Raw genomic sequence first — 26,766 nt, forward strand, 5'->3', positions numbered from 1 at the left:
TTTTTCACTAACTAAAACATTAAAGATATAATTAAAGATATTTCTCCAATGTTCTGTTCACATCTGCTTTCACCTCCTTGTTCTTTAGGCTGTAGATGAAGGGATTTACCATGGGTGTGACCACACCGTACTGCAAGGAGAAAAGAAAATCCAGCGAGGAACCAGAGGTGGGTGTGAGATAGCGAAAGAAACCAGAGCCAAAGTACAGAATCACTGCAGTGAGGTGGGAGGAGCAGGTGTTGAAGGCCTTGCTTCTGCCTGTTGTAGAACTGATGGTCAAGATCATGGAGATAATGCAGGCATAAGAGAAAAGATAGGGAGGGATGTTCCAAGCCCATGCAGTAAGGAGGAGAAGATTAGGATATAGATATCGATGGAGATATCAGAGCAAGACAGAGGGAGGAGAGAGGGCAGCTCACAGCTGTAGTGGTGTTGGTGTATGATTTGGTCCTCACAGAAGTCCAGACTAACAGCCAGGAGCATAATGACAACTGAATTGAGACTGGCCAGGCCCCACGAGACCAACACCAGCCTCACACAGAGCTGGTGGCTCATCACCTGTGCATAAAGCAGTGGGTGGCAGAAGGCAGCATAGCGGTCATAGGCCATCACTGAGAGCAGACAGTCTTCAGTCCCTGCAGTGATGAACACAAAGAAGACCTGAGCCAGGCAGCCCTTAACTGAGATGGTTTTCTTTTTAGACAGGAGGTCCACCAGCAGCTTGGGCACTGTGACAGAGGAGAAGCAGAGGTCCAGGAATGATAGATTACTCAAGAAGAAGTACATGGGGGTGTGGAGGTGGGAATCAGCTCTGATCACCAGCAGCAGCATCAGGTTCCCCATCAGGGTCAGGAGGTAAATCACCAGGAAGAGCACGAAAAGCAGGGCCTCGATGTGGGGGTCGTCAGACAGCCCCATGAGAATAAACTCGGTGACTGTGCTGTGGTTCCTCAAGGCCATTTAGAGACATTTCCTTGGAATAAAGTAGGAAGATGGGATGAGATCTCCATCGATTGTTCCTTTCTCCTTCAGGATATCACCCCTTCTTATGTACCTGTTCCTACTTTCCTGGACTCTGTGCTCAAACATCTAAAGCTGCCCTCACTGTATCTCAGTAAGAGTTGTTATCCTGTCTTGTCTATGGCCCTTGATGGTCTTTGCATACTTAAGAGATTCTTATTCCTGTTCGCCAGGGATTTATTGAAATAAAAAGGCACACTTCCAAATTCATGGTGTTTAGCTTGTACTGGACTCTTCCTACAGTTCTGAAATCCTTCAAAGTTCTAGCACATCCATGCAGTGATTTCCTAAACCTTCTCTTGTCTCTTCAATTTCCATATCATTCATTTTTTTCCCCTCAAATAATTCAGTGGCTCCTTAGCTAGGCTGACTTACCCATAAGGAACAATGGGCACAGAGACTAGTACTAATAATTCTTCTAGGGATCATGGAAATGTTTTTATTTCTTTTAAAATCAGAAGAAAAAAGTGAATATATTCTAGTTGGATTATATTTGTTTTTATAATAATGCAATCATCAAGTTTAATTTTTAATATTTTTTTATTTGTAGAAGGGGACCCTGAAGGCAACTGTTTCTGGGTCCATGAAAGTCATGATTTTGCTCAGTTCCTCATTTCCTAAATAGTGCATTTAATTTTAATAGGACTTTATTGTATGCAGAGCACTATCCCAACCACCATGTCAATTATTCTCTTGACAAATCTGAGAGAATTTCTAGAAATTCTGATTCCTACATTAGGGAACCTTATCCTCATTTTATCTATGAGAAATATGATATTCAGGGTGATTTTGTAATATGCTGATAGAAGTAGAAGAACTAGGAAATCAATTCCATATGTTTCCTAATTATCGGCCCAGTGAGTAGGATTGATCCACATGATTGAAGACCACGTTTCCTACTCTGAGTTCTTCACACTTCTTCCTCATCTGCCCTTAACCTACCTTTCAGCCACTTTGGCTACTTCTGATGCCATACAGGTTTAGTTGTTTCTGTGTCTTTGCTCACATTGTGTTCCTTTTCAAGTGTTCACCTCCTCTGATGCATAGATCCAAACTCTTGTGGCCCATCCAGCTTCATGGAAATCCTTTTCTTTCCTTGCATCCTGTTATAACTGCTCCCTCCTCTCAACCTACAGGTCTCTGTTCAACTCAAGTGGCTCCTTGCTCTCAGGTACCTTATGTGATAGCCTGAATTTTACTTTTACTCACTTAAGGTTAAGCAGGTATCTCACTTTCCCTCTCTGGACTGTGAGCTCCTTGATCTTATGGACCACATCTTAAAAATAACCAGCAGAAATCAGCATTTCTCTGGTTTGTGCACACTCATTCTATGATAGCATCAGACTATACCTCTCAGATTATTCTGAGACATGATTTGTTTGCCTCATGCAAGATCACTTCAGTACTCCATGCCTAATATTATGCTTTCATTCCATTGCCCCAAATAGCACTAATGTCAGGCAGCAGTGTTGCAGATAGCACTGTTCAAAACAAACTTGCCATGATTCCTACCTATGATCCACATGACTACAAATGCTGTATTTCAAGGAGGCTATTTTCTGCATGGACCATGTCCTTTTATGTCTGTGTGACACCTCTGATGTGCTCTCATTTTTGTAGAAGCCTGAAGCCCCTCTCTTGAAATTTTGAAGAAGCTGCTTGTATAGGTGTTGTGCACATGTTATTCTTTTATTATCCCATTAGGGATAGACTAAAAAATGTTATAATTTTCTGTAAGCTTTTTTGCATCCTGCCCTAGGTCTCAGGCTTGTGTCCAGTAGGACCACGATGGCAGGCAATTTATGTTAGAGGTGATGCCAAAGTTAGAGTTATTTAAACCCAAGTTATGTAACTCTGTAGTCACTCTCCTATCTGAAGATCATTGCCTGTACTAGATATTTTTAGGCTAACTTACCAGTATTCTGCTTTTGTTTGGCAGTTCACAAGCTGCCCAGACAGTGTTCTGGATTCACAAAAAGTTTAATTCTGCAGATTCGGAGAGCTTACTTCTGGCCCTTCCTTCCTTTCCAGCAATCTAAGACCAGATGCTATCTGGTCATGAAAACTTTAACCCCTGTAACTAGTAACAAACAGGCCCAAGCTTAACCCATCATAGATCCCATATCAGGGTTACCTTTGAGCTTGGACAAACAGGTCACTGTTCACCTTTGTGTGCTGAGATCCAGTGATGATGAAGAATGACTAGCTGTGGAAGTTACTTTTAAGGATTCTGTATAGATAAAATTGAATATACTGTTGAAATCAATATTTTATCTGGATTATACACAAGCAAAATAAAATGATAAATTGAAGCCATTCTCCCCAATAATTTAGACATTTCAAAGTATTTGTGAATAGGACTATTCTCAAGATAGTTTGCATTCTTCCATTTCACTCATGAGGGGCTGGTCTAGTGTCCCATAGGGCTCCAAGTTCTCCTATTAAGAACATTGTAGAATTTCTGAAGAAATATTTTCTGTCCTGCTTTATATCTAACTTTCATGAGAATGATGTTATCAAACTGACATTTGAGGTTTTTTTTAATGACCAGAGAGAAATCTTTGAATTTAAAGCCTAGATTAATTAACCATGAAAATAAATGGAACCTTAGATACTCTATAGAAGGGAAATACTAGCTTCATTTCATTTCAAATATAAAAGACAGATGCAGCTTTAGAACACGGGATGAGAGCATTAAAAGACTAAAGGGAAAAAGATAGGGAGGTTGGTCATGGAGAGAGGTAGAAGATGCAAAGAAGATTTCAGAAGGATTTTAGACAAGTCCTGCTCAACATTATTTGTGCACAGAAACTTCACATCCATTATTTCCCTTGTGATTTGATGAATTTCTCCTAAAAAAAAAATAAAGCTTGATATTGAGCATAGTTATTTTACAGGTTTCAAGAAGGTTCACTAAAATAAGGATCTTACCAGTCAGCCTTTAATACAGAAATGTATGCATTCAATTAGTTTACTTAAAGATCCATCTGAAGTTAACAAGAATTGACTCTGAGGGAGATGATACTTAGTTGCCTGTTCTTGCCAAAAGGGTTAGTTAATTCAAAATGGGTTGACATCATATGAGATATTATTTAGATACCTGGCAAAGTGCCTTCCCATATTGGTGTTTGAACGAATTCTGGCATGAAGAAAAAGGGAAGGGTGTGTGTGGAAGGTCAGCTTGGACAAGGTAGCTTGAGGGAGCCTGGGGTTGAGGCGCCACATTCAGATGCTCAGTGCATGGGGAGGAAACTGACTGGGGAGAAGGATCCCAAAACTGGAAGCAGGAGGGGACCAAGAGCAAACTCATTCCTTGAAATTAGACATTTCAAAGTATTTGTGGATAGGGCTATTCTCAAAATAGTTTGCATTCTTCCATTTCACTCATAAGGGGCTGGCCTAGTGTCCCATAGGGCTCCAAGTTCTACTATTAAGAACATTGTAGAATGTGCTCTCTGCTCCTGTGCACTCTCACACGATTCAGACTGCCTTAGTCATGCCTGGATATCAGGTTGTTCAATAACTGAAGACACTTATGTCAGTTCTCCTGACTGGGGTTCTGGGCAAGCAGGGGATAAGTAGCTCCCAAACTCCACTATCTCTCTCTGACATCCTAATTTCATTCCTAGTTGCACTTTTTGTAATGTTTAGGGATGGTGAGGCAGAGCAGATTTATGCCAGCCTGTGAGATACCCATGTCCTTGTTGTCACCCAGGGAGGGAAGCGAGAACTTTGAGATGCTTTCCAAGGCTGCTGGGACAAATGCACCATTTGTGGGAACAGAAATCTCAGGGTCAAATGCTATGGAGGAGAATGCCTGCCAAGGTACAGGAAGTTTTCATCTCCAGCTGAGAGAAGAGTGTGGAGGGGAAGACTCAGACTTAGGAAGAAAAGGAATGGATCTTGAAGTGGCAGGAGTGTGGGTGAGGAAAACAATGGGTAGCAAAATTAAAACAGATAGAGCACTTACAAGGAATAAAAATAGGGCATTAAATCAGAGAATTAGGGATGATGTCTTATTCCTGGCTTTTCCTGGAGGAGATGGCCCTTGTGTGTTCTCGGTTTCCCACCATGGTGGACACATCACAGGTAAAATCTCCCCATAAGAGAACTGGTGTCAGAGGCGACTGACTCTCAACATAGCACATAGCCTTTTCTCTGGCTTTTAGAAAATGTGAAACAGTAGACTAATTCCAGTTCTAGAAGCACTTGAATAGACAAAGAAACATGATTTTTCTCCTCAGTACCCTAACCTAGAGCGGTATTCTGCAATGCAGGTTGCTACATGAATAGAGAAGAGCAGTATCTCTAAAGATCACTTTTGGAACAACTGACATGCATTTCATTGAATTTTCCTTATGTGCTCCCAGGTCCAGTAACCTGGCCTGTCTTCATTTATTTCCTGTGAGTCTGAATATGGTGCTGAGAGCATCACCTGCAGGAAGAACTCTCTGCTGGGAACCACGCAGACCCTCCCTGTGCTTGGGCTGCCTGGGGCTGGGTCCAGTCCTCAAGGGAAGCTGCGCCAATGCCCTGTATTCCCTGAAGCCTCAGGCTGAAGTCAAGCTCTGGACTCAGTAACTACCCATTTTCTAGTTAAGTAGAAAGTTAAACTTAGTAGGAGGCACATGGGGATTCTGTTCAGAGCAGTATTTGAAGTTTCTGAATAAAGGCAACTACTTATGCCTAGAAAAGAAATATTATTAGTCCTGTGGGGACTGAAGAGAGGATTTCAAAGAATGTAGTCCACTGGAAAACAGACATTTTCCTCATAGCACAATGGTGCTGAGTATGGATTTTGTAATTCTCAAGGGAGCTGAGTTTTGGCAAACTACTGAGTCACAGCTCATTTATTTGTTTGTATACAGGATTTTCTCATATTAAAAATATGATGGACTTATTTATTAAATGAGAGGACATAACCCCAGCCTGGGAAATTCACTGGGCCTTGAGTTTCCAGAGTTTCCATATTACAAGCATGTAGTGTGTTTTCTTGTTAAATATTTAATAATTTGAACATACAATGAATTATTAATAATTCAAACAATATGTTTCAAAATGTCAAAAGTCAAAATATTTTATTATTTGGACAGAAGAGTCATTGACATATTATTGGAATTGACATATAAGTAACAAAACAGGGTACATTTCTGCATTAATTCAACTGAAACCATGCCAAAATCAGTGGAACAATAGTTCATTCAACATTTCTTCAGAATGCCAAGTGATGGGGCTTCAAAGAGTAAGACATGTTTCTTCTTGTCTACCTAAGCCCTCTTGGGGTATATAGGCATTATATTTTAAAGTCATCCTTTGAGAAATGTTAAACCCAGTTGTTACTAATTGCTTAATATCTGATTATATGTTAGCGAACCTTTCTCAGTTCTTGGAAGTAAACTTTTTTCCTTGTAACAAAGGCCAATTTGGTATGACTTTGCTTTGCTTAGTATATGTTGCTCATTGAGTGGCACTGCCTCTTTAAATATGAGATGTAAATTAGGGAAAAGCCTTTACCATGCCTGGCATTTTAGGACTTAACACTATTTGAGGAGCAATAGAAACCATGTAGCTGTAGTTACTGAGGAAGGGAAACATTGTGCATTAGCGGTTTCAGGTAGCTTTGTTGGGATGCAAGGGAAAGGAGTTGTCTTACTCTCTATTTCTCAGTTAATTCTGAGCAGCTCTGCTTTAATCACTTTTATTTGCTTATGTTTTTATGTAAGCTTTTTTTTTAAGTGATGTATTCAGGGCTAAAATATGTTTTAGCGATCTCTTCTGGTTTAACGTTTTGTTTATTAAATAAGAAAATGAAAGTCACGTGTCCAAGATGAAACAGGTGGTGGCAGAGCATGATTCTCAAGTAATAGATATTTTTTAGCGATCTCTTCTGGTTTAACTTTTTGTTTATTAAATAAGAAAATGAAAGTCATGTGTCCAAGATGAAACGGGTGGTGGCAGAGCATGATTCTCAAGTAATAGATATTTTTGATATTCAGTATTTAATTTATGCCACTGGCCACTAGAAAGACTAAAAGAATTTCACATTTATTAGTGTGAAAAAAATGTGGGGATGTCATAATGGAGAATAGATTTTATGACGTGCTTGGTTCATGGTGGGTGTTCCCGTTTGCTAGTGCTGCCCTTTTGCAAAACGGCAGAAATGGATTGGCTTTTATAAAGGGTATTTATTTGGTTACAAAGTTACAATCCTAAGGCCATAAAGTGTCCAAGGTAAGGCATCAACAAAGGATAACTTCAGTTGAGAAAGGCCATTTGCATCTGTAAAACCTCTGTTATCTGGGAAGGCACGTGGGTATTGTCTCCTTGCTCCAAGGTTGCATTTCAAAATGACATTCTCCTAAGTGTTGCTCTTGGGGTGTTTTGTTCTCTTTTATCTGCAGCTGCTCTTCAAAATGTCACTCTCAGTTGCTCTGAGGTCTTTCTGTCTGTGAATTCCTTGATAGGACTCCAGTGATCCAATTAACACCTACCCTGAATGACGGGGTAACACCTCCATGGAAATGATCCAATCATGGAGTCGCATCTCCATGGAAACACTCAAAGGATTCCAATCTGATCAACATTAATTAACCTCTGCCCCTACAAGATTGCATTAAAGAATATGGCTTTTTCTGGAGGACATAATATATACAAACTGGACCAATGGGTGTGATGGTTTGAAGCTGTTATGGGCCCCAGAAAATCATGTTCTTAAAGCTAATCTATTCCTTTGTGTGTGGACCAATTGTAAGCAGGAACTTTTGGTGAGTACGATTTTAACTTAAGATGTGACCCACCTCATTTAGGTTGAGTGTTTTCCTCTTACTAGAGTTCTTTATAAGAGGATAAAAGACAGAAAGAAGACACTGAAAAATCCCCAGTGAAGCTGAGAGAGAAAAGCCAGAAACTGAAGGCAGTGAAACCTGGGAGAGAAGGACTACCAGATGCCATGTGGCAGAGGTTTTCATAAATGAAAGTTAAAGACATATATAATAGGGAAAAAATAAGAATAGTTTAAAGTTGTTGGAGAAAATAAATTGAATAAAATCTTCAACAAAGTAGTCAATAAAACAAAAAATCATAAGGGTGAAAAGGTAAGATACATAAATGATCAATTCAGGAGATCAACATCTAAGTATGAGTTCTAGAAAGAGTGGTGGAGGTGGAAGAGAGAGCACAAGTAAATATAGACTATGTTATATAGATATAAAACAAGATAGAATTTCATATATTTTATTTTTCGTTGTCAATAATAATCAAGGACTGGGTGGTTCTTGGGCCCCTCAAGTTAGTATAATGGAATTCTACCTTAAATTCAAGCTCTTGGCTACGCAAACTCATTTCCTACCATTCTGTGTTTTTGTTCGCTAAATAAAATATTAAAGATATTTCTTCAATGTTCTTTTCACAGCTGCTTTCACCTCCTTGTTCTTTAGACTGTAGATGAGGGGATTCACCATGGGTGAGACCACACCGTACTGTAAGGAGAAAAGAAAATCCAGGGAGGAACCAGAGGTAGGCATGAGATAGCGAATCAAACCTGAGCCAAAGTACAGGATCACTGCAATGAGGTGGGAGGAGCATGTATTGAAGGCCTTGCTTCTGCCTGTTGTAGAACTGATGGTCCAGATCATGGAGATAATGCGGGCATAAGAGAAAAAGATAGGGAGGGATGTTCCAAGCCCATGCAGTAAGGAGGAGCAGATCAGGATATAGATATCGATGGAGATATCAGAGCAAGACAGAGGGAGGAGAGAGGGCAGCTCACAGCTGTAGTGGTGTATGATTTGGTCCTCACAGAAGTCCAGACTAACAGCCAGGAGCACAAGGACAACTGAATTGAGACTGGCCAGGCCCCACGAGACCAACACCAGCCTGACACAGAGCTGGTGGCTCATCACCTGTGCATAGAGCAGTGGGTGGCAGATGGCAGCATAGCGGTCATAGGCCATCACTGAGAGCAGACAGGCTTCAGTCCCTGGAGTGATGACCACAAAAAAGACCTGGGCTAGGCAGCTCTTAACTGAGATGGTTTTCTTTTTAGACAGGAGGTCCACCAGCAGCTTGGGCACCGTGACAGAGGAGAAGCAGAGGTCCAGGAATGATAGATTACTCAGGAAGAAGTACATGGGGGTGTGGAGGTGGGAATCAGCTCTGATCACCAGCAGCAGCATCAGGTTCCCCGTCAGGGTCAGGAGGTAAATCACCAGGAAGAGCATGAAAAGCAGGGCTTCGATGTGGGGGTCATCAGACAGCCCCATGAGAATAAACTCGGTGACTGTGCTATGGTTCCTAAAGGCCATTTAGAGACATTTTCTTGGAATGAAGTAGACAGATGGGATGAGAACTCCACCGATTGTTCCTTTCTCCTTCAGGCTATCACCCCTTCTTATACACTGTTTTCCTTGTTTCCTGGACTCAGTGCTCAAACGTGTAAAGAAAGCAGCCTTCACTGTGATTTCCTAAACCTTTTCTTCTCCCCTCAATTTCGAAATCATTTATATTTTTTTCACTCAGAATAATTTAATGTCTCCTCCTTTAGGCTGACTTATCCATTACCAACAATAGAAACAAAGTCTAGAACTCATGATTTGTCCAGGGTCCTTGGTTATGTTTTCATTTCTTTTACGGTCTGAAGAAAAAAGTGAAAATATTCCAGTCTGGATTATATTTATCTTTATAGCAATGCACTCATCAAGTATAATTTTCAATATCTCTAATTTTAAGTAGGGGCACTGGAAGGCAAATATTTCTGTGGATGTGAGAGTCATGATTTGGCTCTTCTCCTCCTTTCCTAAATGGCAGATTTATTTTTAATTGAACTTTATTGTATTCAGAGCACTATTCCAACTACTATCTCAATTGATTCTCATGCTAAATCTCCATTTTATTCATGAGAAATTCTGATATTCAGGGTGATTTTGTTATATGCTCATAACAAGACTAAGAACCAGAAGATCAATTCCATTTGTTTCCTAATTATTGGCCTAGTGCATAGGATTGATCCACAGGAATAAAGACCATGTTTCCTACCCTGACATGATTCTTCAGACTTCTTCCTCATCTGCCCTTAACCTACCTTTCAGTCACTTTGGCTGCTTCTCATGCAGACAAGTCTATTTGTTTCTGTGTCTTTACTCACATTTTGTTCCTTTTCAAATATTCACCTCCTTTGATGTGCAGGTCTGAACTCTTGTGGCCCATCCAGCTTCATGGAAATCCTGCTCTTTTCTTGTAGCCTGTTCTAAATGTACCCTCTTCTCAACCTACAGCTCTCTTGTTTAAATCAAGTGGCTCCTTCCTCTCAGGTGCCTATGTCATAGCCTGAATTTTACTTTTTTATTCACTTAAGGTTAAACAGGTATCTCAGTTTCCCTCTCTGGACTTCGAGCTCCCATAGGTCATGGACCCCATATTTAAAAGTAACCAGCACAAATCAGCATTTCTCTGACTCTGGCATACTCATTCTATGTTAGCATCAGACTATACCTCTCAGATTATTCTGAGAAATTTTTCATGTTTGTCTCACATAAGATCACTTAGGTACTCAATGCCTAATCAGTCTTCTGCTTTCATTCCATTGCTCCAAATAGCACTAATGTCAGGCAGCAGTATTGGTCAAAGTACTGTTCAAAAAAAGTTGTCATGATTCCTACCTATGATGCACATGACTACAAATGCTGAGTTTCAAGGATGCTATTCTCTGCATTGACCATGTCCTCTTATGTCACTGTAACACCTCTGATGAGCTCGCGTTTTTGTAGAAGCTTGCCATTTTGGAAGAAGCTGTTTGCGTTTGTATTGTGTACGTCTTATTCTTTTATTGTCCCATGAAGGGTAGAGTGAAAATATCTTATAATTTTCCCTAAACTTTTCTTGCATCATCTTTGCCCTAGGTTTCAGGTGTGCATCTGATAGGACCATGCTGATGGGCAGTTTTTATTAGAGATGATGCCAATTTAAAATCATTTGAACCATAAATTATGTATCATGTAGTAAGTCATTGTCCTTTGTGAAGACTCTTGCTTGGACTCGATATTATTTGGCTAACTTACCGGTATTCTGCTTTTGTTTGGCAGTTCACAAACTGCCCAGGCAGCCTTCTGGATTCAGGAAAAGTTTAATTCTGCAGATTCTGAGAGCTTACTTCTGGCCCTTCCTTCCTTGCCAGCAATCTAAGACCAGATGCTATCTTGTCCTAAGAAATGTCACTTCTGGACCTAGTAACAAAAAAGCCCAATCTTAAGCTATCATAGATCCAGGTCTGGACTACCTTTAAGCCGGGACAAACAGGGCAGTGTTCACCTTTGCTGGTTGAGATCCAGTGATGATGAAGAATGACCAGCTGTGGAAGTTACTTTTAAGGATTCTGTATAGATAAAATTGAACATACTGTTGAAATAAATATTTTATCTGGAATATACACAAGCAAAAAATGATAAATTGAAGCCATTCTCCCCAATAAGTTGGATATTTCAAAGTATTTGTGGATATGGTTATTCTGAAATTGTTTGTGTTCTTCCACTTGACTCATGAGGAGGCTGCCCTAGTGTCCCAGAGAACTTCAAGCTCTCATATTAAGAATATTGTAGAATTTCTGGAGAGCTGTTTTCTGTCCTGCTTTATATCTACCTTTTGTGAGGATGAAGTAATTAAACTGATATTTGAGGTTTCTTTAATGACCAGAGAGAAATCTTTGAAATTAGAGTCCAGATGGTTAAGCATGAAAATAACTAGAAGCTTAGGTACTCTATAGAAGGGAAATATTGGCTTCATTTCATCTGAAATATAAAAGATAGATGACAGCTTTAGAACATGGGATGAGAGCATTTAAAGTCTAAAAGGAAAAAAAGATAGGGAAGTTGATCTCAGAGAGAGGTAGAAGATGCAAAGAAGATTTCAGGAGGATTTTAGACAAGTCCTGTCTCACCATTATCCTAGCAGAGGCACTTCATATCAATTACTACCCTGCTGATTTGATGACTTTCTCCTATAAAGAGATAAAGCTCGATATTGAGTACATTTATATTACAGGTTTCAAGAAGGTTCACTAAAATAAGCATCTTTCTACTCAACCTTTAATACAGAAATTTACACATTCATTTCATTGACTTAAAGATCCATCTAAAGTTAATAAGAAGCTACTCTAAGAGTGATGGTACCTAGTTATCTGATCTTGCCTAAGGATCAGCTACTTGAAAGTGGGGTAACATCACATGAGACATTGTTTAGGTACCCAGCAAAGTGCCTTCCCATATTGGTATTTTTTTTTTTTAAAATTCAGTTTTATTGAGACATATTCGCATAGCAGACCATCATCCACAGTGTACAATCAATTGTGCAAAATGCTATTGAATAGTTGTGCTTCATCACAATCAATTTTTGATCATTTTCATTAATCCAAAAAAAAAAAGTAGAAAAGAACACTTAAAGCATTGCATTGCTTCCGTGCCACCCAAATTTTCTATTAATTTTTATCCTCATTTTTCTACTCATCTGTTCATACATTGGATAAAGGGAGTGTGAGCTGCAAAGTTTTCACAATCACATAGTCACACCTTGTAAGATACATAGTTATACAGTTGTCTTCAAGAATCAAGGCTACTGGGTAGCAATTCGACAGTTCCAGGTATTTCCTTGTAGCTATTCCAATACACTAAAAACTAAAAAGGGGTATCTATATAGTGCATAAGGATAACCTTCAGAATGACCTCTTGACTGCATTTGAAATCTCTCAGCCACTGAAGTTTTGTTTCTTTCCATTTCTCCCTTTCATATTGGTGTTTGCACTAATTCTGGCATGAAGAAATGAGGGAAGGGTGTTGTGGAAGGTCAGCTTGGATAAGGTGGCTTGAGGGAGCCTGGGGGCTGAGGTGCCACATTCAGATGTTTGGTGCATGGGGTGAAAACTAGCTGGGAAGAAGGGGCCCAATGCTGGAAGCAGGTGGGGTCCAAGGGTAGACTCATTCCTTGAAATTATTCTCAGAGCTCTGAGCTCCTGTGCACTCTCACAGGATCCACACTGCCTTAGTTGTGCCTAGATATGAGGTGGGTTAATAACTGAAGACATTTAACGGCAGTTCTCCTGCCTGTAGTTCTGGGCAAGCAGGGCATAAGTAGCTCCAAAATTCCAGTACCTCTCTATGACATCCTCATTTCTTTCCTGGTTGCACTTTCTGTAATGTTTAGGGATGCTGAGGCAGGAGCAGATTTACGCCAGCCTGTGAGATACCCTTATCTTCCCATATTGGTGTTTTTTTAAAGAACTGTTACCCAGGAGGGAGGTGAGAATTTGAGATGCTTTCCAAGTCTGCTGGGATAATGCACCATTTGGGGTAACAGAAATCTTAGGGCCAAATGCTTGGAGGAGAATGCCTGCCAAGGCGCAGGAAGTTTTCATCTCCAGCTGAGAGAAGAGGGTGGAGGGGAAGACTCAGACTTAGGAATAAATGGAATGGATTTTTAAGTGGCAGGGGTGTGGGTGTGGGAGACAAGGGGCAGCAAAATTAAAACAAATAGAGCACTTACTGGGAAGAAAATAGGGGATAAATCAGAGAATTAGATAAGATATTACCTGTTCCTGGCTTTTGCAGGAGGAGGTGGCCCTTGAGTGTTCTGGGTTTCCCATCACGAGTGGACACATCATTGATAAAATCTCCCCATAAGAGAACTGGTGTCATGGGCGATTGCTCTCAACATGGCAGATAGCCTTTTCTCTTGCTGTTCATAAGTGCAGAACATTAGCATAGATCAGGTTCTAGAAGCTGTAGAATCACCACCAAGTTGTGATTATTCTCTTTAGTACCTTAACCAAAGTGGTGTTCTGCAATGCACATCACTACATGAATAGAGAAGAGCAATGTCTCTAAAGGAGATCACTTTTGGAACATGTGGCATGCATTCCATTGAATCTTCCTTATGTGCTCTCAGGTCCAGTAACCTGACCTTCATTTATTTGCTGTGAATCTGAATATGGTGCTGAGAGCATCACCTGCAGGAAGAACTCTCTACTGGGACCACTCAGACCCTCCCTGTGCTTGGGCTGCAGGGGCTGGGTCCAGTCCTCAGGGGATGCTGGTCCTGTGCACTGTATTCCCCAAAGCTTTAGTCTGAAATCGACCTCTGGACTCACTAACTACAGTTTCAAGTTAACTAGAAAGTTAAACTTAGTAGAAGGCCCATGGGGATTCTGTGCAGGGCAGTATTTGGAATTTCTGAATTAAGGCAATTATTGAAAACCGAGAAAATATCCATTATTAAGCTTGTGGCGAATGAAAAGAGGATTTTAAAGAATATATTCCTTTGGAAAAGGGACATTTTCTTCATGAAACAATGAGGCTGAGCATGGCCTTTAGGAATTCTTAAGGGAGCTGCACTTTGGCACACTACCAAGTCACTGGTCATTTTGTTGTGTGCATACAGGTTTTTCTCGTATTCAAAACAGGATTATCCATCATATTTATTAAATAGAGACACTAACCCCAGCCTGGGAAATTCACAGGGCCTGTGTTTCTAGAGTTCCTATATTAGAAGCATGTAATGAATTTTCTGAGTTTGTTAAAGAGTTAATAATTTGAACATGCAATGAATTATTAATAATTCAAAGAATGGGTTTTAAAAGTTCAAAAGTCAAAATATTTTATTTCTTATTTGAAGCAGGAAAGATTCATCAACATATTATTGGAATTGACTTACAAATAACAGAGTACAGTTAATCATTAATTCAATTTAGGCCATGCCAAATTCAACAGAATGTTAGTTCACTTAACATTTCCATAAAACGTCAAGTATAGACATAAGATTGGGTTTCGAAGATAATAAGACATGTTCCTTCTCATCTACCTAAGCCCACCTAGGGGTATATAGGCATTATATTTTAAAGTCATCCTTTGAGAAAAATTAAACCCAGTTGTTACTGATTACTTAATATCTGATTGTGTGTTAGCAAACATTGCTCAGTTCTTAGGAGTAAACCTTATTCTTTGTAACAAAGGCCAATTTGGTATGACTTTGCTTTGTTTGATAAATGTTGCTCATTGGCTGGCATTGCCTCTGTAAATATGAGGTGTAAATAAGGGAAAAGCCTTTACCATGCCTGGCACTTTAGGACTTAACAATATTTGAGGAGCAATAGAAACCATCTAGCTGTAGTTACTGAGGAAGGGGAACATCGGGCATTAGGGGTTTCAGGTAGATTTACTGGGAGGCTGGTAAAAGGTGTTCTCTTATTCTCCATCTCTCAGTTAATCCTGAGCAGCTATGCTTTAACCACTTTTATTTGCTTATGTTTTTAGGGAAGTTTTTTTTAAACAATGTATTCAGGGTAAAATATATTTAAACCATCTCATATGGTTTAATCCTTTGTTTATTCAATGAGAAAATGAAAGTGACTTGTATAAGATGAAGCAGAGCATGATTCACAAGCAATAGATATTTTTGATACGCAGTATTTAATTTAGGCCACCAGTCACCAGAAAGACTAAGAGAATTTCACATTTATTAGTGTGAAAAATGTCTGGGGATGACATAATGGAGAATAGATTTCATGGAGTGCTTCGTTCTTGGTGAGTGTGATGGTTTGAAGCTAATCATACCTTTGTGGAGCCACAGTAAGCAGGATTTTTTGGTGAGTAGGATCTTAATTTAAATCTGACCCACCTCACTCAGGGTGTGTGTTATCCTCTTACTAGAGTCCTTTAAAAGACTATGAAAGCACAGAGAGACCCTGAAAAAGCCCCAGAAGGTAAGAGATAAAAGCCAGAAGCTGAAGGCAATGAAACCTGGGAGAGAAGAACCAGTGGACACCATGTGGCAGAGGCAATTCATAAAGAAAGGCTAAGGACCTATATAAAGTGGAAGAAATAAAATGGTTTAAAATTGTTGGAGAAAATAAATTCAATCCAACTTCAACAAAGTAGTCAATAAAACAGAAAAAATCATAAGGGTGAAAAGGTAAGATACATAAATGATCAATTCAGGAGATCCAACATTTAATTATGAGTTTTAGAAAGAAGGTGGTAGAGGAGGAAGAGAGAACAAAAGTGAATATAGACTATAGTCTATAGATATAAAACAAGATAGAATTGCATATATTTTATTTTTCATTATCAATAATAACCACGGAGTGGGTGGTTTTTGGGTCCTTTCAAGTTAGTGTAATGGAATTCTATGAGAAGTTCAAGTCCTTAGCAATGCAAACTCATTTCCTACCATTCTGTGTCCTTGTTCACTAACGAAAATATTAAAGATATTTCTCCAGTGTCCTTTTCACTGCTGCCTTCACTTCCTTATTCTTTAGGCTGTAGATGAGGGGATTCACCATGGGTGTGACCACACTGTACTGCACAGAGAAAAGCAAATCCAGGGTGGAACCAGAGGTGGGATTGAGATAGCGAATCAAACCTGAGCCAAAAAACAGGATCACTGCAATGAGGTGGGAGGAGCAGGTGTTGAAGGCCTTGCTTCTGCCTGTAGTAGAACTGATGGTGAAAATTGTGGAGATAATGCGGGCATAAGAGAAGAAGATGGGGAGGGAAGTTCCAAACCCATGCAGTAAGATGATGCAGATCAGGATATCGATATTGATGGAGATATCAGAGCAAGACAGAGGGAAGAGAGAGGGCAGCTCACAGATGTAGTGGTGTATGATTTGGTCCCCACAGAAGTCCAGACTAACAGCCAGGAGCACAATGACAACTGAATTGAGACCGGCCAAGCCCCATGAGACCAACACCAGCCTGACACAGAACTGGTGGCTCATCACCTGTGCATAGAGCAGTGGGTGGCAGATGGCAGCATAGCGGTCATAGGCCATCACTGAGAGCAGAAATGCTTCAGTCCCTGCAGTGATGAACACAAAGAAGACCTGAGCCAGGCAGCCCTTAACTGAGATGGTTTTCTTTTTAGACAGGAGGTCCACCAGCAGCTTGGGCACCGTGACAGAAGAGAAGCAGAGGTCCAGGAATGATAGATTACTCAAGAAGAAGTACATGGGTGTGTGGAGGTGGGAATCAGCTCTGATCACCAGCAGCAGCATCAGGTTCCCCATCAGGGTCAGGAGGTAAATCACCAGGAAGAGCACGAAGAGCAGGGCCTCGATGTGGGGGTCGGCAGACAGCCCCATGAGAATAAACTCGGTGACTGTGCTGTGGTTCCTCAAGGCCATTTAGAGACATTTCCTTGGAATAAAGTAGGAAGATGGGGTGAGTTCTCCACTGATTGTTCCTTTCTCCTTCAGGATATCACCGCTTTTTCTTATATACCCCTTCCTACATTGCCTGGACTCCGCTCAAACATCTAAAGCTGCCCTCACTGTGTCTAAGTAAGAATTGTTATCCTGTCTTGTCTATGGCCCATCTTGTATGATGGTCTTCACATACTTCAGAGATTCTTATTCCTGTTCAATGGGGATTTATTGGAAGAATAAAGGCCCACTTCCACAGCTGTGGTGTTTAGCTTCCACTGGTCTCTTCCTACAGTTCTGAAATCCTTAAAAGTTCTAGCCCATCCATGTAGTGATTTCCTAAACCTCTTCTTTCCTCAATTTCCACATATCATTCATTTTTCCCCCTCAAAATAGTTCAATCGTTCCTTACCTTTCTGGCTTATCCATTGGGAACAAGAGGCCCAGAGCCTAGAACTCATAATTCTTCTGGGAATCATAAAATGTTTTCATCTCTTTTAATGTCAGAAGAAAAAAGTGAACATATTTGTCTTTATAGCAATGTAATCATCAAGTATAATTTTTAATATTTTTTATTCAAAGAAAGGGCCCAGGAAGGAAACTCTTTCTAGGGTCCATGAAAGTCATGTTTTGGCTCTTCTCCTTATTTCCCATACATTGTATTTAATTTTAATAGGACTTGATTATATACAGAGCACTATCCCAACCACTGTGTCAACTGGTTCTCATGACAAATCTGAGAGAATATCCAGGCAATTCTGATTCCTAGGTTAGGCAATCTTATCCCCATTTCATCCATGAGAAATCTGATATTCAGGATGATTCTGTAATATGCTGAAAACAAGTAGAAGAACCAGGAAATCAATTTCATTTGTTTCCTAATCAGTGGCCCAGTGCATAGACTTTGTCCATAGGAATGAAGACCACGTTTTGTACCCTGATTAGTTCTTCAGACTTCTTCCTCATCTGCCCTTAACCTACCTTTCAGCCACTTTGGCTGCTTCTCATGCAGAAAGGTCTGTTTGTTTCTGTGTCTTTGCTCACATTGTTTTCCTTTCAAATATTCATCTCCTTTGATGCATAGATCCAAACTCTTGTGGCCCTTCATGCAAATCCAGCTTCATAGAAATCCTACTCTTTTCTTGCAGCCTGTTCTAACTGTTCCCTCTTCTCAACCTACAGCTCTTTGTTCAAATCAAGTGGCTCCTTGCTCTCAGGTACCTTATGTAATAGCCTGAATTTTACTTTTTTTATTCACTTAAGGTTACACAGGTATCTCAGTTTCTCTCTCTGGACTGTGAGCTCTTTGAGGTCATGGACCACATCTTAAAAGTAACCAGCACAAATGAGCATTTCTCTGGCTCTGTGCACACTCATTCTATGTTAGCATCAGACTATACCTCTCAGATTATTCTGAGACGTGATTCTTGTTTGCCTCATACAAGACCACTTCAGTACTCCAAGCCTAATATTCTGCTTTCATTTCATTGCCCCAAATAGCACTAATGTCAGGCAGCAGTGTTGCAGATAGTACTGTTCAAAAAAAAGTTGTCATGATTCCTACCTATGATGCACATGACTACAAATGCTGAATTTCAAGGATGCTATTCTCTGCATTGGCTATGTCCTCTTATGTCACTGTGACACTTCTGATGTGCTCTCATTTTGTAGAAGCCCTAAGCACTCTTGCCATTTTGCAAGACACTGCTTGCATTTGTGTTGTGTACATGTTAGTCTTTTATTGTCCCCTGAAGGGTAGAGGGAAAATATCTCATGGTTTTTCCTAAGCTTTTCTTGCATCGTATTGCCCTAGGTCTCAGGTGTGCTTCCAAAAGAACCCTGATGATAGTCACTTTATTTTAGAGGTAATGGCAACGTAGAGCCATTTGAACCATAAATTATGTAGCCTTCTAGTAAGTCGTTGTCCTGTCTGATGACTTGCTGGGACTGGACATTTTTAGGCTAATTTACCAGTATTCTGCCTTTGTTTGGCAGTTCACAAACTGCCCAGACAGCCTTCTCGATTCACAAAATTTAATCCTGCAGATTCAGAGAGCTAACTTCTGGCTCCTCCTGCCTTACTAAAAATCTAAAACCAGGTGCTATCCCCTCATGAGAAACTTAACTCCTAGACATAGTAGCAAACAACCCAAGCTTAAGCCCATCATAGATCCAGGTCCAGGTTACCTGTGAGCTGGGACAACAGGGCAGTATTCACCTTTGTGTGCTGAGCTCCAGTGATGATGAAGAATGACTTGCTGTGGAAGGTACTTTTGAAGATCTGCATAGATAAAATTGAATATACTGTTTAAAGCTAACCTTTTGTCTGGAATAAACACAAGCAAAATAAAATGATAAATTGAAGCCGTTCTTCCTGATAATTTAGTGGATAGGGCTATTCTGAAAATTGTTTCCATTCTTCCATTTGACTCATGAGGGGGCTGGCCTACTGTCCCATTGGGCATCAAGCTCTCATATTAAGAACACAGTAGAATTTCTGGAGAAACATTTTCTGTCTAGCTTTGTATCTACATTTTGTGAGTATGATGTAATCAAACTGACCTTTGAGGTTTCTTTAATAACCAGAGACAAATCTTTGAATTTAAAGCCTAGATCAATTAAACATGAAAATAACTGGAAGCTTGGGTACTCTATAGAAGGGAAATACTGGCTTCAATTCATGTGAGATATGAAAGATAGATGCCGGCTTTAGAAAATGGGATTAGAACATTAAAAGCATGAAGGGAAAGGTAGGAAGATTGATCACAGAGAGAGGTAGAAGATGCAAAGATTTCAGAAGGATTTTAGACAAGTCCTACCTCACCATTATTCTAGCACGGACACTTCATATCCATGGTTACCCTGGTGATTTGATGAACTTCTCCTACAAAGAGATGAAGCTCGATATTGAGTATATCTATTTTATAGGTTTCAAGAAGACTCACTAAAATAAGCATTTTTTACTCAACCTTTAATGCAGAATTTACACATTCATTTCATTGACTTAAAGATCCGTCCAAAGTCACTAGAATTAACACTGACAGGGATTGTACTTAGTTGCCTGTTCTTGACAAAGGGTCAGCTACTTCAAAGTGGGTGGACATCACATGAGATATTATTTAGGTACCCAGCAACGTGCCTTCTGGTATTGGTGTTTGAGCTAATTCTGGCATGAGGCAATGAGGGGTGGGGTTGTGTGGAAGTTCAGCTTGGACAAGGCGGCTTGAGGGAGCCAGGGGGCTGAGGCGCCACATTCACATGCTCAGTGCACAGGGAGGAAACTGACTGGGGGAAGGATTCTAACGGTGGATGCAGGAGGGGACCAAGGTACAGTCATTCCTTGAAATTATTTTCAGAGCTCTCTGCTCCTGTGCACTCTCACATGATTCACAGTGCCTTAGTCATGCCTACATATGAGGTCGTTCAATAAATGAAGACATTTAATGGCAGTTCTCCTGATTGGAGTTCTGGGCAAGCAGGGGGAATAAGTAGCTCCAAAACTTCAGCAACCCTTTCTGATATGCTAGTTTCATTCCTGGTTGCACTTTCTGTAATGCTTAGGGATGCTGAGGCAGGAGCAGATTTGTGCCAGCCTGTGAGATACCCACGTCCTCATTGTTACACAGGGAGGGAAGTGAGAACTTTGAGATGCTTTCCAAGGCTGTTGGGACAAATGCACTGTTTGGGGAGACCAGGAAGCTCAGGGCCCAATGCTATGGAGGAGAATGCCTGCCAAGGTGCAGGAAGTTTTCATCTCCAGCTGAGAGAAGAGGGTGGAGGGGGTCCTCAGACTTAGGAAGAAGTGGAATGGATCTTTAAGTGGCAGGGGATGTGTGTGAGAGAGGCAATGGGCAGCAAAATTAAAACAGATAGAGCACTTACCAGGAAGAAAAATAGGAGTGAAATCAGAGAGTTAGAGAAGATGTTATCCTGTTCTTGGCTTTTCCTGGAGAAGGTGGCCTTTGAGTGTTCTGGGTTTCCCAACATGGGTGGACACATCATAGGTAAAATCTCCCCGTAAGTGAACTCGTGTCACAGGCGACTCTCAGCATAGCAGACAGCCTTTTCTCTTGCTGTTCATAAGTGCAGAACATTAGCATAGATCACGTTCTAGAAGCTGTGTAATCACCACCAAGTTGAGATTATTCTCTTCAGTACCTTAACCAAAGTGGTATTCTGCAATGCATGTCACTACATGAATAGAGAAGAGCAGTGTCTCTAAAGGAGATCACTTTTGGAACACCTGGCATGCATTTCATTGAATCTTCCTTATGTGCTCTCAGGTCCAGTAACCTGGCCTGTGTTCATTTATTTCCTGTGAGTCTGAACACGGTGCTGAGAGCATCACCTGCAGGAAGAACTCTCTACTGGGAACCACTCAGACCCTCCCTGTGCTTGGGCTGCAGGGGCTGGGTCCAGTCCTCAGGGGATGCTGGGCCAATGCCCTGTATTCCCCGAAGCCTCAGGCTGAAGTGAAGCCCTGGACTCACTAACTACACACTTTCAAGTTAACTAGAAAGTTAAACTTAGTAGAAGGCCCATGAGGCTCCTGTGCAGGGCAGTATTTGATGTATCTGAATTAAGGCAATTATTTTTGCCTAGAAATGAACCATTATTAAGCTTGTGGGGAGTGAAAAGAGGATAGTAAGAAAGGGATTTTAAAGAATTTGTTCCACTGCATACAGGCATTTTCCTCATGGCACAATGGGGCTGTTCATGGCCTTTGGTAATTCTCTAAAGAGCTGCACTGAGGCTCTCTACCAAGTCACATCATTTGCTTGTGTACATACAGGTTTTCTCATATTCACAACAGGATTATCCATCATATATTTTTAATGCAAATTTATTGATATATATTCACATACCATGTAAAAAATCCAAAGTATACAATCAATGGCTCACAGACCATCACATAGTTGTACATTCATCACCATGGTCAATTTACATTTTTATTTCTCCATAAAAAGAAGAAAAAGAAAAAAGGAAACTCAAAATTTCCCATACCATTTATGCCCTCTTATTATTATTTTTGATAATTAAATATTTTTATTTGACATCTCACATCTATTTGCATAAAATTAATTTTTTTTAATGAGCAACTGTTCAGAACTGCATGTTAGTTCCACTGATCTCCTATCATTTTCTATTTGCAATCTTAGCCTCACACTGCCCTTTCATAATCAAAGTTGTTAGCACAAAGAAGAAAACAGCTACTGGTCCCTTTCCTTACAGGAGTATAGGGATTGTGTGTATATAAAAATGTTGGGCAGGTTCATGTTTAAATCATTATTTTTTATGGCAACAATTGGTTTATTAAATACATATAATGGAAAGGGTCCCATTATAAGAGAAACTTGAATATATTCAATGGGCCAGGTTGTTTCACCTGGCTGTATCAGCAACCAGGTGCATTATCTGCCTTACAACTGCAAAGTGCCAGAATTTACATTTTGAGTGTGGGAAGGCACCTCAGATTTATCAGTCCAACCCCATTCCCTTCCATTTTACAGATGAGGAAAGGGGTTCAGGAACATAGGTGAATGGCAAGACTGTGACGAAAACACAGGCTGTCAGCACTAGGCTCTTTATTATACCATGTTCGTTTATCCCCATAAACTGTCAAACTGTATTTGGATAAAATTGTGCTGTATGAGCCAAATATTTTTCAGTCTGAGGTGCCAGATAAAATGAATTTTTATGCTTGCTTCTGCTGCACAACTTTTAATCTATGTTTTAATTAAGATGGGGGCAATATTGATCAGTCATTCCACTAAAGTTTAGGGCATTTATTTCAAGTTGAGTTTGGGGATTAATATGTGAGTGGGATGGGCTTCAAGAATTATCTTTCACGTCATTTCTCTCTTCACCTATAACTTACATAATTACCTGTTCTCAAATTTAATACTTAGGTCAATGACTTGATTTAATTTTTAAAAGACAATACCAGGTACAGTAATAGGCCAGAATGAAATAGTGTAGTTTTAACATCCCAATGAGGAAAGATTTTTTTTCCAATAAAAGGTGATATAAATTATATGGAGAAATATAATATTAAAAAAATTCAGAAGTAGCCCTTGTTGTTAAAGGCATTTAAGTACGGCCAGCAGGGTGAGTCCAAGGAGTTTTATTGGCTTCAAAATTAAAAACAATTTTCTAAGATAAAATGATTAATAACACAGTAAAGAATAATCAGCACTGAATTTTATAATAGAATGATTCATGTGACTTTCCAACTGAAAACAATAGAGCTTATTTACTTTCCTAACAAATAACAATTTTGTCTTCACTGCAAAATTCAGATCTGTCATTTATAACATTGCCTGGATTATCTGAACTGGTGGGCTTCCTGGGGAAGTGTAGTTTCTGGTAAAACCAGGTGAACTGTTCTTATTGAGCAATAAATCATTGACAATGAGGTAGGGTAGAAGCACACCTAGGGATGCTGGTTGATAGGTTAGTCTTGGATGGCCGTGGTCCAGAGGAGCCGCTGTTGAGTTTCCCCAGTGACTACCCGGATCCACTGTAGGTATCAGAAGTGCCGACCAGTATTCCAAAACCAAGCACATGACTGATGAGGTTCCACTTTAGGCTTGTTTTGGTAACCTGATTGCAAGGCTGCCTAACAGCTATAAGACCATACCAATCACTATCCATTCCAGTGTTTACATGCAACTTGTGCTTTCCTGATTAGAGCAGGTAGATGAGAGATTTCTCTTGAATATTATAATTGACAAAGAAGTGATATCCATTGCCTGAAATACGGAGCTCACAGATGCCATAATCTGGTCAAAATGTCCACCAAGTCCTCCCAGTGTCACAATCATATCAACCTGTAGGTTTTTTTTGTTCTATCTTCTTTTGGAGCACTTGGAGGCACTTGGTAAAGTCAGTGTGTTCTTGATCAGGAGTTGAAATCAGCACACAACCCTTAATATTTTAGTAATCTCTGACTTCAGGCTTAATAGAATCAAAATTTCCATTGATGAATTCAGGCAGAAAGCTTTCCCACTCTCCTTTGGTGATATCATATAAGCGATCAGCACCTCCATCAGCCCAGGCTTTTAAAAGAGCTTTGCTCCAAAGATGACGAAAACAGTCGTCCAAAGGCTGGTTCAGAATCAAAAGGCAGTACTTCAAATTCCCACTGGGAAGCAGGGTTCTAACAGGGTAAAGACATGCTCCATATTGGAATATTGGCCTACAATGGTGGGTGGAGCCACTGGGGAAAGAAGTAAATGCTGCGAGAGCAAGGGCGAACCCCCCTTATTATTGACCCATAGTGTTGGTGTGGTACATTTGTTACTGTTGATGAAGGAATATTAAGCTATTACTGTAAACTATAGTCCGTAGTTTGCTATATGCACATTTTGTCCCAATACCCGTCTATTATTAATTCCTTGTAATAATGTCATATATTAGTTCTAGTTCATGAAATTTTTTTAAAAAATATTTGTACAGTTAACCAGACATTGTCCACCACAAGAGCCGCTGTGTTATACATCCCCATGTTTTAAACTCCAGCTTCCTTCCGGTGACATACATGACTCTAAACTCCCTTTTCCCACCACATTCACCTAGAATTCAGCACTGTTAATTAGTTTCACAATAACATGCAACCGTCACTTCTGTCAATTTCCAAACTATCCATCATTTTTATTAAATGAGTGGTGATAACCCCAGACTGGGAAATTCACTGGGCCTTGAGTTTCTAGGGTTTCTATGTTCAAGCATATAATGAATTTTCAAAGAGTTTGTTAAAGAGTTAATAATTCAAACAATGGGTTTTAAAATGTTGAAAGCCAAAATACTTTATTTCTTATTTGAAGTACAGAAGAGTCATCAGATTATTGGAATTTACATGTAAGTAACAAACATAGAGTACATTTCTCCATTAATTCAACTGAAGCCATGCCAAAGTCAATAGAATATTAGTTCACTCAACATTTCTTCAGAATGCCAGGCACTGACACATGATGGGTCTTCGAAGATAATAAGACATGTTCCTTTTCTTCTACCTAAGCCCTCCTAGGGGGTTTATAGGCATTATCTTTAACATCATCCTTTGAGAAAAGTTAAACCCAGTTGTTACTGATTGCTTAATATCTGATTGCATGTTAGCAAACATTTCTCAGTTCTAGGAAGTAAACCTTATTCCTTGAAACAAAGGCCAATTTGGTATGACTTTGCTTTGTTTTATAAATGTTGCTCATTGACTGGCATTGCCTCTGTAAATATGAAGTGTAAATAAGGGAAAAGCCTGGCACTTTAGGTGTTAACACTATTTGAAGACCGATAAAAACCACCTAGCTGTAGTTGCTGAGGTAGGGACCTGTTCAGAATTAGAGGTTTCAGGTAGCTTTGTTGGGAGGCAGGGAAAAGGTGTTCTCTTACTCTCCATCTCTCAGTTAAACCTGAGCAGCTCTGCTTTAGCCACTTTTATATGCTTATGCTTTCGTTTAAATTTTTTTTAAGCAATATATTCAGGGCTAAAATATGTTTAATACATTGCATCTAGTTTAACCCTTTGCTCTTAAATGAGAAAATGAAAGTGACTTTCACAAGATGAAACAGTTGGTAGCAGAGCACGATTCTTATGCAATAGATATTTTTGAAATTTAGCATTTAATTTATGCCATCAGCCACCTGGACGACTAAGAGAGTTTTACATTTATTGGTGTGAAAAATGCATTAGGATGAAGTAATGGAGAACAGATTTTATGGAGTTCTTGCTTCATGGTGGGTATTTCAATAAATATTTGTTGCATGAAGGTATGAATAAATATGCTCAGGGTTGAATATGTTGCATTTGAGATGCATGTGGAACATTCAGCAGATGTGTGGGTTCATGATCATGAGGTTAATTATGACTAAAGATATAGATTAGGGAGTCATGACCATATGGGTGATCATTGAAACCATGGAGTTAAATAAATAATGTCAGGAGAGATATGTAGGATGGAAAGAGACAATATCCAAGGACAGAATTCTGGGAAAATGTATCATTTAAAGAGGTGGTAGAGGAAGTGGAAATGGTAGTGTAGACTGAAGTGGAGTTGTCTGAGATCCAGGAGTGATATAAAAGAGACCCAAGAAAGAGAGTTTAAAGGGAAATAAAATGATCATTGATAGTGTCAAACTGCAACAAAAAAAAATAAGGCCCAAAGGCAGTGGGGATACCAGTTCAAGGATCATTCTTTAGACCACAAGGTCAGGACAAAAAGGGATAAAAATGAAGTTTGCTGAGGTGATAGAGTGTGTATTTATTTCCTAGGACTTCTCTAACAAATTACTTTAATGGGGGCTTGTTTTAGTCTCTCAGTTCTGGAGTCCAGAAGTCCAAAATCCAGGAGTCAGCTGGGTTGTGCTCCCTCTGAAGGCTTCCAGTTTCTTGTGGCTGCAGGCACTCCTTTGCTTGTGGCTTGCCTGACTTTAATCTCTGCCTCCCTCTTCACATCCTTTTTCTGCTCTCGGTCTGTGTCCCTCTTCTCCCTCTGTCTTTCTTTTCTAAGGACGCTGCTATTGGCATCAGCATCCGAACTAAATCCAGAAAGACCTCATTGTGC

The 26,766-nt window shown here is 39.9% G+C and overlaps 2 protein-coding genes and 2 pseudogenes across 2 annotated transcripts; all 4 read right to left on the reverse strand.

The window, feature by feature from the left end:
* Window positions 1-31: 31 nt before the first annotated feature.
* Window positions 32-960, reverse strand: LOC119541984 (annotated as a pseudogene).
* Window positions 961-8,399: 7,439 nt separating this feature from the next.
* Window positions 8,400-9,323, reverse strand: LOC119541986 (olfactory receptor 8S1-like). Its single transcript, XM_037846429.1, has one exon. The coding sequence runs from the start codon at window positions 9,321-9,323 to the stop codon at window positions 8,400-8,402; it is 924 nt and encodes a 307-aa protein (XP_037702357.1).
* A 6,938-nt stretch (window positions 9,324-16,261) lies between these two features.
* Window positions 16,262-17,185, reverse strand: LOC119541987 (olfactory receptor 8S1-like). The gene has a single exon (XM_037846430.1). It carries the CDS (start codon window positions 17,183-17,185, stop codon window positions 16,262-16,264), a length of 924 nt encoding a protein of 307 aa, XP_037702358.1.
* Window positions 17,186-23,657: 6,472 nt separating this feature from the next.
* LOC119541988 lies at window positions 23,658-24,387 on the reverse strand (annotated as a pseudogene).
* Window positions 24,388-26,766: the final 2,379 nt, after the last annotated feature.

The sequence above is a fragment of the Choloepus didactylus genome, chromosome 8 (genome assembly GCF_015220235.1).
Source record: "Choloepus didactylus isolate mChoDid1 chromosome 8, mChoDid1.pri, whole genome shotgun sequence".
NCBI lineage: Eukaryota > Metazoa > Chordata > Mammalia > Pilosa > Megalonychidae > Choloepus > Choloepus didactylus.